The sequence below is a fragment of the Apium graveolens genome, chromosome 9 (genome assembly GCF_009905375.1).
Source record: "Apium graveolens cultivar Ventura chromosome 9, ASM990537v1, whole genome shotgun sequence".
In the NCBI taxonomy this organism is placed as follows: Eukaryota; Viridiplantae; Streptophyta; class Magnoliopsida; order Apiales; family Apiaceae; genus Apium; species Apium graveolens.
The window spans coordinates 4,757,816-4,778,263 of NC_133655.1; the positions used below are offsets into that span (position 1 = coordinate 4,757,816).

At 33.5% G+C, this 20,448-nt stretch overlaps 3 protein-coding genes across 3 annotated transcripts; 1 reads left to right on the plus strand and 2 right to left on the minus strand.

The window, feature by feature from the left end:
* Window positions 1-8,967: 8,967 nt before the first annotated feature.
* On the minus strand, window positions 8,968-9,978 carry LOC141684889 (uncharacterized). Its single transcript, XM_074490026.1, has one exon. The coding sequence runs from the start codon at window positions 9,976-9,978 to the stop codon at window positions 8,968-8,970; it is 1,011 nt and encodes a 336-aa protein (XP_074346127.1).
* A 685-nt stretch (window positions 9,979-10,663) lies between these two features.
* LOC141684890 (uncharacterized) lies at window positions 10,664-11,188 on the minus strand. The gene has a single exon (XM_074490027.1). It carries the CDS (start codon window positions 11,186-11,188, stop codon window positions 10,664-10,666), a length of 525 nt encoding a protein of 174 aa, XP_074346128.1.
* Window positions 11,189-11,545: 357 nt separating this feature from the next.
* LOC141683075 (uncharacterized) lies at window positions 11,546-18,665 on the plus strand. Its single transcript, XM_074487774.1, has 9 exons — window positions 11,546-11,873; window positions 12,943-13,137; window positions 13,506-13,603; window positions 14,332-14,392; window positions 14,486-14,680; window positions 14,765-15,021; window positions 15,906-15,996; window positions 16,102-16,315; window positions 18,193-18,665. Exons 1-9 carry the CDS (start codon window positions 11,694-11,696, stop codon window positions 18,402-18,404), a joined length of 1,503 nt encoding a protein of 500 aa, XP_074343875.1. The 5' UTR covers window positions 11,546-11,693; the 3' UTR covers window positions 18,405-18,665.
* Window positions 18,666-20,448: the final 1,783 nt, after the last annotated feature.

A 20,448-nucleotide genomic window follows, 5' to 3' on the forward strand; every position in this document is an offset into this window, starting at 1 on the left:
AATTCTCTGATTTTGAATCAGTTTGACATCTCATATTGACATATTTCACATTTATGAAATAACTTTACTAGTTATTACTTAAGGCTTCACTTGTTATTGATATTACCAGCTTTTAGCGTCCCAAAAACTAGCAATTTCAGTTTGCATCATTACCGAGTTTAAGCGTCCTTAAACTGGCAATTCTTATTCACATAGCAACCAATTTTGAGTGTCCTCAAAATGGCAACCATGTCATTTATTTGAAGCCATTGATTATCATAGCAATATCAAATTTAATATGCCATTATTTCATGTCAATGTTGTTTCACTCAACATGATCACCGAAAATACAGATTTTCTTCTCTTGCTTTATCTAGAGCAACCCTCAGGTTCACGTAAATAGATATTTCTCCAAATATCTATTTAGAAAGACCATCTCAATGTTCATTGATGCACTTTTAAATTTCACAATACGATAATTTTAGTATCATCTTAATGAACCTTATTCTCAAAACTCGAGAATATTTCATAAATTATATAAGGTCATCACTTTTGACTGTAATATTTTATTATCAGTCTGACCTTATACTTCCTTCAGACCCACATATATTTTCCCAATTTGAAAATTCATTTGGGTCCTAATGCTTCTATCTCGTAAGAAGATCTATATATATTTTTTTAAACAAGATTCTGTCAAACAGAACCACTCTCTCTATTTCTTAACATCCTTTCCCCCACAAAGGACATAGAAAGAACATACACAATCCATTTTCTAGTACACGTGCTAGAAAATCTTGATTTATTGACTCTCAATAATAGTCAAATTTTCGCTTGATATATTCACTTATCAAAGAATTATACGAGAAACGCATTGCTTTTATTAAATTTACGAGTTCACCTTCAAGCAAATTATCAAGACATTCGGGACTAGCAATTATCCAAGTCTTTTGCTCTCTGCAGGTTCATCCTCACATTCATCCAATAACTCGTAAGTTCATTTAGATGACTTTTAATTACAGATCTACTAGGATCTACTAGCTTATCGCATAAGCATTCTTAAACTCTGTAATAGTATTTTTACGAATCTCAAAAAATTAGATTCATATATCGGATATTATTAACTCAACCATTGTCTATGTATCCATCCAAAATATCTCAATTGATTTTGGATCTCATGCTACCAACAGAGGTATTGGTATCAAGTTTCGAGATACCCCACATTTCAATTATTTTCAAGAATATTTCATTATATTCCACTATTCATAGAAAATTCAATAATTTTCTATTTTAGATACCCCCACAATTTTAACATTTTACAGAATGTCAGAAAATATTCCAAAACTAATAGGAAATTTAATTATTTCCTTCTGTGGTATCATGTTTAAGGAACGATTAGCCCTTCGTAACTAATATCCTCAAATTCAGTGATAGTCTGAGCTGATCACAATCATTTTGCATCTCTCTCAGAGCGCAACTCAAGCCTGCATCTACTCCATTTATTTAATGCGAGTAAGGTGCAACGACCTCATGAATATTCACGTTGCAAACAGAATTTGCCCGGTGATTATTCATCATCAAATTTATTCACTACCATCTTAATTATCTGTATTAAGTTGGATTTACCCTTGAGTTTATAGAGCACACATCTCACTATTTAGCTTCAATATTGACTCGACTACGAGTACGAGTGACAAATGTTTTACTATCAAACCAGACAGTAAACACGTATCGTGTCACTACCTCTCATCTGAGCAGGTTTTACGTCATTCATTAAAACCTATAAGATTTTAATATCATGTTTAAAGAACTTCCCGTGGTTCTTATCATTAAAAATTCAATTACCGAATTTCTCGAAAATATTTACATGGTTCACACGAACCTACATTTCTGGCTCACCTACTGGTACAACCAGAAAAGGCCCAAGGAAGAACATAAATCTTCAATAAACCCACATTCAGTGATCCTTGATCAACTGATGCGTTAGGGTTAACAACTTTTCGGATTTTCTCCGAAGTTCAGCATAAATACTGATATCAATATTCGCCGTATTAAGTATCACATGAATCACTATAATAGGCTCGTGTGTCACTGCCTCAGCAGACCGACACCAACACGTGAAATTACTTTTTAACTGGAGGAAAAATCCAACCAGAAAAATATAATTTATGTGCCGACCCATAACCTGTACTCCAGGCCCATTAGGTTTTTTTAATGTGGAGAATCCTGAGCAATTATAAATCTGGTTCACTTCAGCTGCACAACTCGTCACATTGTTTAACAACAAACATATTACTGTATTATATCCAGTGCAGCACAAGTGAAAATACTAGAACAAATTTTTCCAGTCAAACTAATGTTAACTAACGAGACACGTTACATAATAAAACAACTTATGCCTCCTTTAATAGCTTTCCAAAGCCTCCATATAGACTAAAAGCATTTTGTTAACAAATAAATCTATTAAAATAAGATGTTTAGAACTACATAGTTTGCATCACGTTTATTGTCACCAACCTATGCTTGCAATCTATTTTCTCCAATTAAATAGATACGCGGTAAGGCCTCTATTTATCCAATATTAAAAGTTTGTGATATAACTCTATTATTAAAGATTAAACAATAATAATTGATGCCTTATCATCACTCAACAATGATTAAAAAATTAATCACCAAATAAACAAGTTCCATCATGAAGGGTCACATTTATGTAGCCATATCATTTAATTGCATAGCAATATCATGTTATGAACTTGCAAACACGCATGTAAACTATAGCATATACGATTCTTGTATCAATATACTAATAATTCCGAAATCAATTCAGAATTAAGAAACTCTAGCTCATATATATTATCAATCACCATGTTAATTAAACAAAACATAATAAGCTATCCATTAATAGCGAAAACATGGACGAATTATAAATTTGGGTTTACTCTACCAATTTATAATGATCAACCCGAGAGAGATGTCACCAAATATGTCCACTTGAATATAAGTTGATCATAAATCAATAACCATTAAAGCATCAATAGCCTTATAAGAAACCAATTATCCAACAACTTTGTGCTTACTTTTGCCTCGTACCTGTTATGCTTAAACAAAGCACCACTTAAAATCAAATTTATATTGATTTCAAGCACATGGCAACAAGTGATCAAAGAAATTAACGCACTAAATTTAATTTAATTAATGAGGCAAATAATGGTCACTCATATACCCATAAATAAATCCAATTTAAACAATCAAATTGACTTTTGCGTCTACTCACAAGAAAGTATGAAAATTGAAGAAACTGTTTTAAGATTGTTATCAATCTTGTACGATAAAGACATTGTTATATATATATATATTGAATATATAACTACTTCATAAGAACATTGTTAATTCTTAAATCACATAAGCATATGATAATTAACAATTAAATTAGGAGAAGGGTTTGAGAAAACAAACAGAGATTGAATTTAATCTCGAGTCCAGAAAACTGTCTCCTTAAAGCAGTTTCGCCCTGCACCATCCGTGTTTAGCGACCTGCTTCCCAGGATAAAACGAGATACTAGTATAATCGATAGATCGAATATACTCTCAGCGAACTTGAACTGAGCCCGAGAACTATCACCGGAATATTGGAAAAATTTAAGACTAAAGAGACCGAGAATGAAAGAGATGACTCTTATTTGCTCGACTTAATAAAACTGGTGCGCTAAGACTCTATTTATAAAGAGAGGCTTAAATGGACTTGTTTTTCTTTTCGATGTTGTACATGGTATTTATATGAAAAACTAAGGAATAGGTTTATGCTACTCTCGATGTGGTACAAAACCACTTTTCATATTAAAAGGTAAAACTTTGGAACATCAGTTCTCATTCACCTTTTACTCATTTTGAGCGTGTAAATATGCTTTGGAATCCCCTCGAAGAGGAGAATACGTTCCAATAAATACACACCACTAACACATAATGTGTCTCACTCATATAGAGTCTCAAAATGATTCACAGCTTAGTCTAAAATACTAAGTTTGTCCAACAGTACCCAGCCCAATTTATAAAACCAGAAACCAGCTCAAATGGATAACCCACCTTTTGTGTTAGTTGGTGTTGGCCCACCAGTCCCACACAACTGATGTAACCGGACCCCCAACTCTCCCTTAACGGTTCACGTCATCGTCAGAGATCGATTTATTTTTCAAAAATCGCTCATAAATTGGTCAAAAGGTTTGACTGATTCATGAAGTCGCTCTTAATCATACTCTCTCAGTTTTACAGGCCAATTGTTATCGTTTTTAGGGAGTTTTCGGTACATATATTTTAAGATTAATTTAAAGTATGGTTTTATAATATTTTTTTTAAAATTTTCTTTTTCTGAATAAAAATAGATTATTTAAATTTTTATTCAGAAAAATATTTTTTTTAAAAAAAAATTATAGAACTACACTTTCTATTCATCTTAAAATGCGTGTCAGACACTCTCTTAAAAACGATAACAATTGGGAGGGACGGAGAGAGTAAGATTTTTTTAAAATCACCAAATAAATCATACTTCTTCTGTCCCGTTTCATTGTATATATTTTCCTTTTTAGAATATCACTCTCATTTATATACATTCCAAAAATAGTAAATTTAATCCAATTACATTCACTATTTTTTCCACTACCCTCCATCTATACATATAATATTGGACATGTTTGGTGTTTCTTAAAAAATTTAGCTTATAACTTAAAATTGAAAAGTATCAATATAAGTGATATGAACAACTTAACTTATAAGTTATTTAGGTTTTTGGATAAGTTTACGTATACGTTCCTTATAAGTATATAATGTGTTTGATAAATCATAACTTATAATGTATAATTTTTTTAGAATAAATAAAATATAAATTAAAAATATATACACTAAATTTTAATACATTAATATTAAAAAAATATTAAAACAATGATAACGACCTCAGGATATAACCATATCAATATACACTATTTATCTCGATTAAAATAAAATTATACTATTGATCCGGGCTAAAAAATAAAACTACACATAATTAGTTGGATTTAGTTTGGTCGGTTTAATGGTCTCGGCTTAAAGCAAAATAATAAATTGTCAGTCGGGCTAAAAAAAATTACAAGAAGGTAAAACTGTTATTTAAAAATTTTGAATGAATAAAATTCATATCTTAAAATTTTCATTTAGTTAATTTTTAAAAATTATAATATTAAGTAATTTTACTTTTACTTATAATTTGTTGATATATTTGGTGAATCATAATTTACAAGTTAAAAAAATTAATGTATGAATATAAAAAATTAGAAGGATAAATTACAAATAGAAACCAACATAATCAACTCCATCGGAGTAAAAAACCTCACAGTTCCGGTAAATTTTTAGATAATATCTATTTTAAATTATTTTATCTAACAATTTTAACAATACAGTTGCAGATGTTCAGAGGTTATTTTTTAAAAAACTAAGGGATTTATTAATATTAAAGCTTTGCCATTAAATTTTATATGGTAAAATATAAGACTCGGTTTTCTCACAAAAAACAATAGAGTATAGTTTTTTTAATTGAATTAATATATTTTTTATTTATTAAATCAACTTATATATATACCTAAAGGAAAAATGGGTATGAGGATGATATCATATAACTTTCCCAAGATTATAAACTCCTCTTCATGTACATGATACTCTATGTAAAATAAAAAAAATGGGCGTGAGAAACTGAGAATGACTTAAATAACTCTTCTGAGTTTATAAACCCCTCCCATACAAATTTAATGGTGTTTTTGTAAATACAAATAATTTATCCTTAAATTAAGGGGTTATGGGAAATCATACTCAAATACGTGATAATCTATGCGTAACAAAAGTGGGCTTTAGAATGAACTCGAGTACTTTTTTTTGAGAAAAATGATATTTCATTAATAAACTGAACTTTCTGACAATAATATCTCCAACAATTGACTCGGAGGAGACGAGATAATCATGAAACCATTAACTTCACAGGGTATTCTAGCCATACAATGAGCTGCCCTGTTAGCTTGGTTTCTAGAAAAAGATAAAGATAACCTACTATTCTCTTGAAGAATATCCCTGCACTGTTGCATAAGATCACCAATCTCTAACAAATTTTCCTTTGCTTGAAGTATATTTTGAACACTGATCAACGAATCACTCTCCACAACTACATCTCCTGGAATACCATCAATAGCCCACGACATAACTTCGGAGATACCCACCATCTCCGCCTCCACAACCGACACCCTTCCTGCCAGCTTCATCGTTTTTCCACCCAGAAAATGCCCCAGATGATTCCTAGCCACCATCCCTATAGCAAACCAATCCTGTCCTTCCTTCACAGCAGCATCCACATTTATTTTTATGCAACCCATTTCTGGAGCCTTCCATTTACAGTCTGAGATACTCGTGTTTTCCTGAACCTCCAGACTATTAATAGACTTTGCATTTGCTTCCTGCCAATCGGTGAATTGCTTTCTACTCCACTCCATTACTACTTCTGGAGACATTGATCTTTGTTCAAAGATATGTTTATTTCTTCTGAACCAAATGCCCCATAGCACCATTGAAATTTTAAGCAATTCTTGTTTTGGCCCATCTGCTAACTTCCTGAGTAACCATTCAGTACTATCTTCAATATACCACCTATTAACATCCACTCCCATATAGTTCCAACAACTTCTAGCAAACTGACATTCAAAAAATAAATGTCTCAAGTGTTCAATATCCCCAGTGCACATCGAGCATACTATTGGTAGTGAGATTCCTCTTCCTCGCAGCAGAATCCTTACTGGCAAAGTATTACGACAAAACCTCCAAAGAAACACTTTAACCTTATGAGGTATTGCAAGTTTCCAGATCTCACTCCACCCTTTTGAGCTTTGCACTGCATCCACAGGCAAGTGATTTTGACACCATTGAAAATAACCTGATTTCACCGTATACGTCCCATTCTTGGAATGAGTCCAGGCCACCCTGTCTGCTGTATACCTTTGGGGAATTCGAGTCTTCACAATAGCTGCAACATCATCACTGCAGAAGTGCTCATTTAACTTAACAACGTCCCAAGTTCTCGTGTTCTCCAGAAAAAAAATCACTAACAGTTAAATGCTCCACATCGCCAATCACACTACTCCTATTAACACAGTAATCCTCATTCGATCTCAACCATCTGTCTTCACTGATTTTAATAGATTTTTCGTCACCAAGTACCCACCTGAGCCCATTCTTCATTTTCTCCTTGGCTTCTCAAATACCAGCCCATGTATAGCTAACGCCCCCCTTCCTGTCAGATTGTAAAAAGTGGCTATTCGGGTAATATTTAGCTTTAAGCATTCTGGCCATCAAAGAGGTTGGTTCATTAACTAGCTTCCAGCATTGCTTACTTAACAGAGCTATATTAAAACCTCTAATATCTCTGAACCCCAAACCACCACAGCCCTTTGACATACACATTTTCTGCCAGCTTAGCCATTTGATACCTTTGTTATTTGCTGAATTATTCTGCCACCAATAAGCATTCATAACTCGTTGAATTTCTTCACATATTGATTTGGGCAACGGGAAACATGACATTGCATAGGACGGAATAGCTTGTAAAATATTTTTTAACATAACCAGTTTACCAACACGTGATAATAACCTAGAACTCCATCCCTCCATTTTCTTAACCACTTGCTCTTTAAGATATCTAAATACCTTCTTCTTAGAACGACCAACTAGGGAAGGGAGACCTAAGTACTTGATTTCACCAATATCTTTCATAACACCTAGGATTTCCTTGATCTCTTCTTGTTTATCCATTCGAATATTTGAGCTAAAAAATATAGCTGATTTTTGATAATTAACTGCTTGCCCCGAATAATTCTCATAAACACTCAACACCCTTTTTATTTCATGAGCTTCAGTACTCGATGCATTAAAGAACAGGAAGCTATCATCAGCGAAAAGCAAGTGCGTGATCTCTGGGGCTGAATTACAGATCATGCAACCCTTAATAGTACCACTACCGGCAGCTGAGCTTAGAGCTTCCGACAAACCTTCTACGCACAAGAGGAATAAATAAGGGGATAAGGGATCACCTTGTCGAAGTCCTCGAGTGGAATTTATAGGTCCTATCATTGAGCCTTAAAAGGATATAGAATAGGAAACAGTAGTGACACATAACATTACCCACGTAATCTATTTTTCTGAGAAGCCCATTACAATCATTCTATGACGAAGATATTCCCAACTTACTCGATCATAAGCTTTACTTATATCAAGTTTCAAAGCCACTACTCCATCTTGCCCACTGTTCTTCCTTTTCATGTAATGCAGAATTTAGAAAGCTACTAACACATTGTCCGTGATATGTCTACCAGGGATAAACGCAGATTGCTCCTCTGAAATAATTTGGGGGAGGATTTTTTGCAATCTATTTGCTAGTACTTTAGCAATAATTTTATAGAGTACATTACATAAAGCTATAGGTCTGAGATCCTTGGGGTCATCCACCAGTTCTTTTTTAGGAATAAGAACTAAAGTTGTGTCATTGACACCAAGTGAGAACTTACCTTCATTAAGCCATTGACAAGAACAGTTAAAAACTTATTTACCAAGGCGTTTCCAAAAGTGCTGGAAGAATGCCGGATTTAGTCCATCTGGCCCACTAGCTTTATCCGGATGCATATATTTAACAGCCTTAGTAAACTCAGTAAAAGTTAGCTCAGCTGTAAGCAAATCATTCTGACTATCCGTTATAACAGATGTATCAGTGCTAATCGGGGGAATACTATAATTATTAGACTTCATGAAAATCTGGCTAAAGTACCTTTGCAAAATGTTGCACATCTCCACTTGATTGGAGACCAGTGTCCCTTCCTCTGATTTTAGAGATGCAATGTGGTTCAATTTCTTTCTTTTAGATGCTGCTGCATGAAAGAAACATGAATTAGAATCACCCTCCTTAAGCCAGAACTTTTTTGCTCTCTGTTGTTAGTACACTTCCTCATGAATTAATATCTCGTTCAATCTTTCTTTCTCCTCAAAGTACAACTGAAGGCCGTCATCATCCTCTCTAACTTTAAGCTCATCAATAACTTTTTTCTGCCGTATGACTTTTTCTCTGAATTTATTAAAAAATTCTCTTCCCCAATGCGACATATATCTGGATAGCTCAACAAGTTTTGGGAGCAAGTGAATAGCTGGAAGCTGTTGCCAAAAGCTCGAAACCTCTGCATGGAAATTAGGTTCCTTCAACCACGTATTTTCAAAACGGAACCTGAACTGCTTCTTAGAAATAGATGTACACATAAGCTCAAGTTTTATTGGATCATGGTCTGAAGCTGTCACATGGAAAACAGATAACATACATAACGGGAATTTGCTCCACCAAGCTTCAGTTGCAAAACATCTATCCAATTTTTCCTGGACCCAACTTGTCGTACCCTTACTTTTCTCCCAAGTAAATTCACCATCTTTAAGCTCCAGTTCAATCAGTGACGCATCATCAATGGCCTTACGGAAACCTTCCATCAAGCTATAAGGATGTTCATTCTTTCCTCTTTTGTCACTACTATAAAGCAAGTCATTAAAATCCCCAAACACGCACCATGCTAAATGAGAAACAGAAGATAAGTGACGAAGAAAGTTACATGACTCTTGTCTCCTCTCCCTTCCTGGAAACCCATAAAAGCAAGTCAACCTCCACTTGTAACCTGAATTTTCCTGGATTATGATATCAATATGGTTATCAGAAGAACCAAAGATAGAAACATTAATTTTATTACTCCAAAAAACTACAAGCCCTTCTCCTCTACCATGCTTCTCTACAGAAAAAAAATTTACAAAACCAATTTTTGCTGCAAGACAATCAATCTTGTTATTATCTGCTAAAGTTTCTGATAAGAATAAAACATCAGGCTTGCGAGACTTAATCATCTCCTTCAATAAACGAACTGTACGAGGTGAGCCCACACCTCGACAGTTCCAAGCAATGGCATTCATTTTGAATGGATGGCTTGCTTAGCAAGCTCAGCCGGACTGTGTTGAAAAGCGACTGCCAAATCCCCATCAGAAATGTCAGCCTCTTGTTGGCACTGTTCTGTCTGAATACCCGAAAATTTCTCTCCTAAGTCAACATCCATTTGACGCACTTGGTTAGATAATCCTCTCCGCCTTTTTCGATCCTCCAGTTGTATGATTTCACTCTCCTCCTCATTTAAATCATAAACCAGATTTGAGGTTGTTGTAAATCCTTTTAAAACCGTTTCATTTAAATTCAACTGTTTTTCCTTACCACTTCTGCGATCTGTTACAACTTCTTTCCTAATATCACTCCCTTCCCTATTTTCTTGCCCCTGATTTGAAAATTTTCCCCCCAAAAAACTCTGTTTAATGAACTCTCCACCAACACTATCTTCCCACGTGTCATCGTTCTCGTTCCTCAACCATTTACTCTGCGTCTGCCCCGCCACCCTACGTGGTGGTGCTCGGAGCCAGCTACCCCAGTCTTTCCCCATTCCTTCATTTCCAACCACATTCAGTCTGCAGAAACGATCAGTATGACTCACTAACCCACATGAAAAACAGAATTCTCCTAACCTTTCATACTTGCATTCCCCTATAAACTCCGTACCATCCTTTTTAACAATCTTCTTTCGACGTTTAAGGGGCTTACGAACGTCAATTCTTATTCTAATTCGCATACAATCTCTCCAGATGGACGAATTGTTCCTTGCATCATATTCTTAATAAATTCCCCAAAAAAATTACCCAGTTGCTTTCCTACTGTTTCGAGCATGTAGCCCATTGGCAAATTATATAACTGAATCCAAATACTCAGAAAACATGGATTAACCTTTGCTGGGTTCTCACCTACTTCTATCTTCTCCAGAGCCAACATGGCATTATCAAATGACCATGGACCACCATTTGTAACCCATTGCATATCCTCTTTCTGAAAGAATTGAAATAAGAACATACCCTGCTCCAGATCCTTTATATTTATTCCCATAGTCGGCCTCCGGATATCTGCAATTCTTGATTTCATAATCTTCGTGTTAACGTTCTTCTCAGTAAGCAATCTTCCAACAAGACAGAATTCGTATCTATTGAAGCTTTCATCCACGTCTCCTTCCGGCACAAAAACTGCATTCTCCTCATCCTCAATACCCATACTTTTCATCCGCTGGTTGATATCTTCATTAGTCTCCATTGAAACTCAGAGAGAGAGAACTCTCACAATATCCTAAAGGTTATGAATACGGAGAGAAAAAGAAAAAAGCTCTCACATGGAGGTGGTGAGAAAAAAAAATCGCATGTTAATGTAGCACCCTCTCATTCTTTTCTTATTACAAACTTATTCTTTTCTTATAAACTCCTCACAAATAAATTTATTGTCATTTTTTTTAAATAAAGAAAAACTTAATTGAAATTACAGATTTATATTTATGTATTTATATGTATGTAACAAATATTTAGTTTTGGAAAGAAAAATATTAAATATTTTTTAGTTTAAATATAAAAAATGGACTTTGGATATGTCTCCGATTTAAATTATAGCATTGGTTCGGTCGGTGCGTAGGGTACCAGTGAACGACGTCGTTTGAAACGAACTTAGTAGATCACAACAGTTTGTATCTATCGATCTGAGTTGTTACCGAGTGAACAAGATATCAAACTTCAATCGTAGTGTTCACTCTTTAATTGATTGTATTGAAATGGAGAAGAGCAATGAGAAATCAGAGAGTGAAGCGATGAAGAAGCCTGAAGTACAAGAAATCGAACAAGTTACGCCGCCAATTGAGAGCAGTGGCGGTGGTGGTGGTTGGGGCGGCGGTTGGGGGTTCTCTTCGGTTTTTTCGGATCTTCAGAAGGCTGCTGAAGAGATCTCTCGCAATGTACATCTCTCTCTCTCTCTCTCTCTCTCTCTCTCTCTCTCTCTCTCTCTCTCTCCCTCTCATTTCTCTCCTCTCTCCCAACTCTCTTTCTCTCTCTCTCTCTCCCTCTCTCTCCTCTCTTCTCTCTCTCTCTCTCTCCCTCTCTCCCTCTCTCCCTCTCCTCTCTCCCATGTCTCTCCTATCCCCCCCTCTCTCTCTCTCCTCTTCTCCCTCATTTCTCTCCTCTCTCCCATGCCTCTCCTATCTCCTCTCTCTCTCTCTCCCCCTCTCTCTATCTTTCTCGCTCTCTCTCTCTCTCCCACCCTCTCTCCTCTCTCCCCTGTCTCTTATTTCAAGTCATGTTAATTACTAAAAAGTAAAAACGTTGTATGCTAATGTTTTAGTTTATGGCCTTATGTGACAAAATCGTGATGTGTTGACTAAAAATTGAATACTTGGGCGAAAATTACTTGGAGATTATTAATTAAGGTTCGGTTTTAGACACGATTTATATATTTGTTTAAAAAAAAAGATGGGAGATGTATCAAGTAAGACAATTAGGAAGCTAGCTTTAAATTGGATTGATAAAATTGTCGAAGATTGGTAGTGGTTGTGTACAAGTGCTGTACTTCAAATGGAAGCTTTATTTGTTAGGATTTTGGAATCTGATATTCTGATTAGGATCGGAGGCATAGAAAATAAAATGCCATTTTGAAGTTTTACCGACAATTTGCTTGTGTAGGCGGGATAGGGTATTTTCTGAATCCTTGTGTATGGAAATACGAAAGAAACTCTTTTAACAAAAAATTGGAATAGGAAAGATTGGTCGACAAAATATGAATCGGAGATTGCACCTTGATATATACCAAAACAATACATGTTAGCGCGAGATATATTGGCAGCCGCAGATCAATTGATTGGAATGGGTACACTTGAGACTTGACGATATAAATCATTTGAAAAATAAACGCATTTATCTGTGGATGCTTAAACATTAAATGGTTTGGCTTTTAGTGCTGTTACTATATCTGTTGGGTGGAAAATGTTACACATTTCTGCAATGTGAAATAGTGAATTTTGGTTGATGCAGGCTGCAGAGGCTGCCAAAACAGCAGCGCAGAGCATTGCAGATATGCAAATCGCTGAGGAAAACTCGGAATCTTCAAAGGAGGATGAATTAGAAACATCTGGTAAAGAAGAGGACACCGAAGATGAGGAGGCCGCTAGACACAAGGCTGCTTTGGATAAGCTAGAGAATGCTAGTGAGGATACTCTCTTTAGCCAGGCAAGTTATTAGTTGTTGATTTTTAATTGATATCAGTATATTATCTGCTGCATTGGTGTGCTGTTTGTCCCTGTATATGCCATGCTTCCTTTGTTGTAAGTGTTAAGGTCATCTTTGCTCACTAGTGACTGCCTTGTGGTTTATATCATGCTAATTGCTAATATGCTACTGAAATACAATATATTGTACAAGTATTTACCACTAGATTAGTTTGGCACTTTTGGTGTCTTTTTTATCAGAATTGATAACACAACAGCTACAAGTTAGTGCAGGATCAATGAGTGATGCATGAGTGTCCGATCAGTTGACTTAAGTATTTTGTATATTCTTGATATTCATACATTGATGTACAGTCATCCATCCTACAGGGTTTGAAAGTTCTCGATAATTCTGTGGAGAATATTGCATCAGGAGCTTGGCAGGCATTTGGAAATGCATGGAGAGGGGGTTCTTATTTTGTTCAGAAGTATGTCTATGTATTGTCTTGGTATATCATATAGTTTGTGTATTGTTATCCTCGTTAATTATTGCGTTGCAGTATGTTTAGAAAAAAATTATAAATATACAACTTGTTATTGTTAAATGTGTGCAAACTTCTTATAGATATACAGTTCCGTTCTTAGTAAAAAATGTTGAAAAATAGGCCTTTGCCAAGTATTGATTATGTCTCTGGAAGCTTGTGCATCTGCATTTCTGAACTTTATTACTATTAATCTGTGCACGCTTGTGTATCTAACTATATACCTAGACTATTCTTCCACCATCATAGTCTGTAACCTGCAGGATGAAGTAAAACCTTTATAAAATTTTCATATTTTTGTTCTCCGTTTTGAATTTAAGTGCCTCTATGTGTTTCTGTTCATTTGCTCTTTAGCTTTTCCTTAAATGTATTTGCGCCTGCAGTCTAGCGTTCGAGATTATTAGTCTGTTAACGATTGTGTGATAAAAATATTTTATAGTATTGCACTTCAACGCAATTCTTATGTCACAAAAACTAAATTGCTCGAGAAATTACTTGTGTAGTGTGTAGTACGTCATATGATGAACCTTATTTACTATGTTCTGCATTTTAGTATTAACTATTACGTTGTAACTTGGAGCTAAATGAGTACTGTATATAAATGTGGTTCTTTTCATGTTTAAAATGATATCATTTAATATGTCAAACCAATGATTCTGACTTGTATACTTCAGACTGGAAAGTTCTGCAGCAAGTCTCGGTGATGCAAGTTCTGTCGCCCCATCTTTCATAGAGGTTTGCACAATGCCGGCTACTTGTTCATTTCACTTGCGAAGAATTTTGCTTAATATTTCTTTCATTTTGCATTTCACTATCTTCCATATATAGAGCGGGAAAGCATTTACTGCAAGGGGAATGCAAGTGCTTGAACATGTTGGCAAGGAAACCATAGATCTGCTAATTGCAGAAACTGGTATTGAAGTTGACAAAAAATCCTCCGAACTAGAAGATGAAGATCAATTGCTTGAGGAAGTAACATTTGATCGGTACTTTTATATATATGGAGGTCCTGAGCAATTGGAGGTCAGCTTCTATGAATGTACTTGACACACATCAGTTATGTAAGAATAGTCTAATCTGATACTTTTCAATCATAATGACTGTCAGGAACTGGAGGCATTGTCCAGCCATTACGCACTGTTATTTAACCGGAGAAAAACAAAACTTTCTTCCGAGGAAAAGTCTATTTATGATTCTAAGCTTAAACAGGTGCAGCAAATATTCAGTTTGAGCTCTGAATTCGATGGAATTGGTTCAGAGCTAGATAAGGGGAAGCAGGTAGAAACTAAAACTGACACCACCATTGATGAGATGAAGAATCTTCATGATTCTAGTGTCAATAAAGCTGCTGAATTGGCTGCGGGGTAAATATCATTTCCCTGTAATGATTAAAAATATAAGTTTATTGCTCAGAATATATTTGCGTCTCAGAAAGCATTCTGCAAGATACGGAACCTTAATATAAAGTTGTTATGTTCTTGGTGTAGCGGTATCTTCCTCTTTCCATTTGTTCTAGTACAGTAGATGGTAAATGATTAGTACTGTGGTGAGGGGGTTTAGTGTAATTCCTAAGCATCTGCTTTTGTGGAAATTAAAGAAACTTGTAAACTCACAACATCTGTCCCAATATCACATAGCATACTGACTTTCTTAACTTCCTGCAAGCTTGGAGCTCTTTAAAAAATAGTATGAAACTGTCCATAATTTTTATGTCATGCCTGCCACTATTAAGAATTTCAGATATAAGGTCCATTTTATACTTCTCTTTTCACATGCAAATGAACACCAGTAGAGAATTAGTTTATTCCACTCAGAGGCTTGCTCACTCTCGATCCGGGAAATGTGTTTCCTTTTATCTTCGTCAATGAGGTTCTCCTCTCCCTTTTATTTAATAAATAATTAGCAAAGCCATAGTTACGAGGTAGTCCTCAAGGATAGATATATGGCTGAGAAGATCTGCTGATGTTCCTTAATTTTAAATGACCTTTTAATGGCTTAAGCATATGGTAATCACACACTACAAGTCAATTAAATAGTCTTTTTGCCTTGCAAGTCATATAATTTTGTAGAAGTATGGTAGTTAAGACACCACGTGTATATAAAGAATCTTCTGGTTGTTTGGCCTCAATTGCTGTCTACAAATTTATTATCAGATTTAAATACCCACTTCTTGTGTATTCTTCTGTTTACCACATAATACCATCAGTTGACATTCGCTAATAAATAAACACTTTCATGAATGCTGCAGCTTTGCAAGTGCCCTAGTAGGACAAACTTCCAGTGATATAATACAGAGAACTGCTGGCAGACTAGATTCTCTTCACTCAGAGGGTGTTCATGTATGCCAGATACATTCTTTCAATTGGTCACTGTTTAGAAAGTGACACAAACATAGCCCTTTTTTCCCCTCCTATATTGATGTTATTCCTATGAATATCTTACAGAGACTTTCGGAAATGTGCTGTTCCGCGGTGTCCCAGCTTTTAATGATTGGGAAATCTGTTATATCTCATGCAAATAAAGCTCAAGATAATGATGCTGATGATATTATGAAAATTGATTGGCCCGAGGATTCTATTGAAAAAGCCAAAATAATCCGAATTAGGGTGCAAGCAATGACCGGAAAGGTGGAAGAAGTTTCCAACAGTTTTATAACAGGTACTAATATTCTTGGTTGCTCCGTGCTTGCCAGAGAATTTTACTAGGATATGTTTTTTGCCACTTCTTTCTGTTGTTCGAAACTGTTCCATGTGGCTAGTTTTAATATAATGTCTGTTCAATGTTTGTTCAGAGGCATGATACTCAGCACAAGAGTTCTTGTTTGAGTAGTTATATTATTTGTCTGTAAACATTTCTAGTCTGTTGTGATCTCCGCAGCTCGTACATCCATACCCCTCGAGTATTATATCCTATATATAATTAGTGTAAGACACTTAAAATGGTAAGGTTAGATGGTTTGTTCGTCGGAGTTAATAAGGTCATATTAAAACTAAAGCTAGCTATCCACTTCACACACGCGAGTTGTACATAAGTTCAAACTTCAAAGTACAGAAAAAAAAACTACTCAATTTTTTTTAAAGTAGTTTTCCCCAATGAACTCATATAATAAAGATGTAAACTACTCAATTTTTTTTAAAGTAGTTTTCCAGATGTAGTTTGTTCGATTAAACTTATTCTAATCATTTATAATCTGTAATTATTTTAAATAAAAACCTTACATAAATATCAAAAAGCTATAGAATCAAATGAACGAATAAAAAATAAATACATAAACAAAAAAACCTAAAAAATATATAAATGAAGTACATTAATTATTTAATACATCAGTTATATTATTTACATACATATGCGTGATTGAAATTAAAAATAAAAAAAATAATTTATAAAACATATTGCATGACATTTTAAAATTTATTTTGCACTGTATTAATATGAAATTAAGTTTTATTATAGAAAGTATAATAATTGGTTATGAAAATTATATCATATTGAAGGTTAAACATGAAATTTTTATATTATAAATTTTAGAACACATATTTTCTTAATATTAATATTAAAATATTAATCACAAATCAAAATATCTAACAAATCATATAAAATGTATATATTTAAATATATTCAAATCATAATTTTTGTAAAAGTCATAAATGAAATAGTTTAGCTGTAAATAAGTTTAAAAATTAATTTATTTAGAAAAATAAAAGAATTGTCACATTTAATATACCACTATATTGAGTAAAAACAATAAAATTTTAATATTTGTTAATTTCAAATTACTAACAACAAAAAGATATCTAATAAATACAATACAAGTTAAAATAATAATTAAAACTAATACTTAAATATATAGCATCATTAAAAATTATTTTTATTATTATGGGTTAATATTTGAATGTGTAATTATAATATATATATATTACTAATATTAAAATTAAATTATTAAATCATAATGCTAACTTAACAAACATAAAATTTTTCAAATTTTTTTTAAAGTTTTAATAAAAAATTATATATAAAAATTTAATAAATTAGCCCGTGCATTGCACGGGTATAAAGCTAGTTTTTTTTAAGAGTAGTTAGAGTGATATCATTTCAGAGAGTATCCATTAAATTACCAAATATTTAGGTTTAGTAAGTCATAAATATCTCTTTTCTTGTGGTACCTGTGATACTATGTAGTATATTTGTACACTGTTGTGATCTCCGCATCTCGTACATCTATACCCTCTAGTTTCGTTGTTCACTTCAAGAGTAGTTGAAGTAATATCATTTTTCAGAGAGTATCCAGGAAAATGCCAAATAATTAGATTTAGCAAGTCATAAAATCTCTTTTCTTGTGGTATCTATGATGCTATGTAGTAGAGTTTGTGTTTTGTACAATTGATTTAGTATTGTATAATGGCTAATCAATTAATTCTGTTACCAATGTCCAGAAACTGATGTTAGAGACAACTAGATATCAGCATACCAAATGCTCGTCTAATAAGCCAATGTGTGTAATGTATTTAATCTCTTCATTCTAATTGTTTGATCAGGCATATCAGAAGTGGCTGAAGCTTGTTCAGCAGCCATTAAAGCCGTGACCACTGATTCAGCTGTGTTTCTTCAAGAGAAACCAATTGAGGACAAAACACATGAATTTTCTGAGAATCTTCGTGTTGATCAAACCACAGCTGTTGGAAAAATTCAGGATGGGCTTCAGTACTTGTCTTATCTTGTTATTTCTACCTCGATGCCTTCTGCTTAGGTATCTTGAAAAACTCTTAATTTAGTGCTATACTTCTATTCAATGTACATAGTTTACACATGTTGAATTAAGTGTCAAATGTAGTGCCAGTTAAATGAGTCTTCTATTTGTTTGGACTCTTGGAATTGAACTTGCATACAGTTACTATGTGTGAATCTCTAAAATTGTAGAACCTTCATGAAATTTAATTCCTAATTGTTCGAGATATTAATCCCTCTAAATTTTACATGTTAAGAAAATGAAGCTCCTTGTCCTTGTGCATGTCCGTGCTTAGTTTCGGTGAGACAAAAATGCTGCGAGTTTCTTATCTTTCTATTCCTTGGGGTGAAATGTGGATGTAGTTTTTTTTCTAGAGGTTATATATTTTGTATGTTAATTTTTTTTGCACATCTATACTAAGGTCAACTCCATGGCCAAGATTTTTGGCCTAAATCTTGGCTTAAATTTGGACCGAGACAACTGACCAAGGTTTCTGGCCTAAATATGGACCTAGACAACTCTTTATTTCAACAGTTTGGTCTAAATTTTGGTCCAAATTCATATATTTATATTTTATTCTTTCAACTATTAATATATTGTTATTTTAATGTGTTACTACTAATTCACATATCCATTAATTCAATTGGACATGGAATAAGATGATATTAATTTCAATCTTAATAAATTTATTAAATTAGAAAAACATTACACTTAAACAAGAAAAATGAAGAAAAAATAATATTATATTTAATTAACTAAAAGAAAAATAACAAATAGTAAACTACCCCGAATTAATATATTGTTCCCCCAAATGCTCGATTAATGCATCTCGAAGAGCAATATGAGCTTCTGTATTTTTTATTTTTCGATATCATCCAAGAAATTGTTGAAATTGAGCAATATGAGCTTTTTTATTTTTTATTTTTAATTTATATATATATATGTGATAATTAAAAAATATAATTAAAAACTACTTTATATATATATATATAATAACAATCCATCAACAAATTAATGAATATAAATATCATAAAAAGTTAATATTTTATTATTAAAAAGATTTAGGCCGGTGAATAGTGTCACCCAAATTTAGGCCGACACTATTCACTGGTCTAAATTGAAACAAGCAATAGAACACATGTTGGTAGATTTGGACCGAAATCGGTCTAAATTTAGGCTAGGCCACTCTTGGAGATGGACTTGGGTTTTATTTTGTGGAGTACTCTTAAATGGAGTACTAATTAAAGTACTGCTCTCTCCGTCTCCTTCAATTCTTTATACTGGGGGACGGAAACTCGGCACGCACTTTAATACTCTTATTAAATGTAGTTGCATAATTATTTTTTAAATTTTTTTTATTCAAAATAAAAATATAATGTTTAAACTTTTATACAAAAAAAGAAAATTTTAAAAATAAATTATGGAAGTATACTTTAAAGTTGTCTTAAAATGCATGTCAAGCACGGTAAAGAAATGAGAGAGACGGAGGTAGGATATGTCATGCGACATGTTCAGCAAAATGGTTTTTAATATTTTAAAGCGAACATGTTGCGGCCTTGCAACACATAAAGTACTCCAGTTGTACTTCTAATAAGAATATTACATAGAACTTTTACCTCTATTTTTATTTATGTAAATATCAAGACTACATGTCTACGGTAAACCAGGTTTTTTAATTGTGAAATTTTTAAAAATATATTATTCTTGGATACAGATGGTTTAATATAAAATGGTGTAATTTTATAAAAACTTCTTTTTCCGTCATTTTTCTAAAAAAAACTTTGAGTAACTTGTTATGCTGACTTTGATTCTAGATTTATTTTTTTTTAATTTCTATATTTTGGATCCCAACGCAAGTTTTAAGGTCCATCTGTTGTTTCAATATTATGGTCAGTATTAAAGTTGTACTAAATTATAATTTTACATCAAAATAATTTAGAATCTATATCTCCTCGCAATCCCCTTTTTCAACAGAAAACCGTCTTTTATTTATTTTTATCAGTAAATTTGATCGAGAATCGGGATCGAGTTTAAATTGAAAAGACCTCTCTTTATTTTCAGAAAA

Bases quoted from the DNA above. Each gene is read 5' to 3' on its own strand.
- LOC141683075 (XM_074487774.1), top strand. From the start codon at position 11,694: ATGGAGAAGAGCAATGAGAAATCAGAGAGTGAAGCGATGAAGAAGCCT. The intron at 14,393-14,485 runs GTTTGCACAATG...TTCCATATATAG, and splicing joins TCGCCCCATCTTTCATAGAG to AGCGGGAAAGCATTTACTGC. The intron at 16,316-18,192 runs GTACTAATATTC...TTGTTTGATCAG, and splicing joins TTCCAACAGTTTTATAACAG to GCATATCAGAAGTGGCTGAA.
- LOC141684890 (XM_074490027.1), bottom strand. From the start codon at position 11,188: ATGGAGACTAATGAAGATATCAACCAGCGGATGAAAAGTATGGGTATT.
- LOC141684889 (XM_074490026.1), bottom strand. From the start codon at position 9,978: ATGAATGCCATTGCTTGGAACTGTCGAGGTGTGGGCTCACCTCGTACA.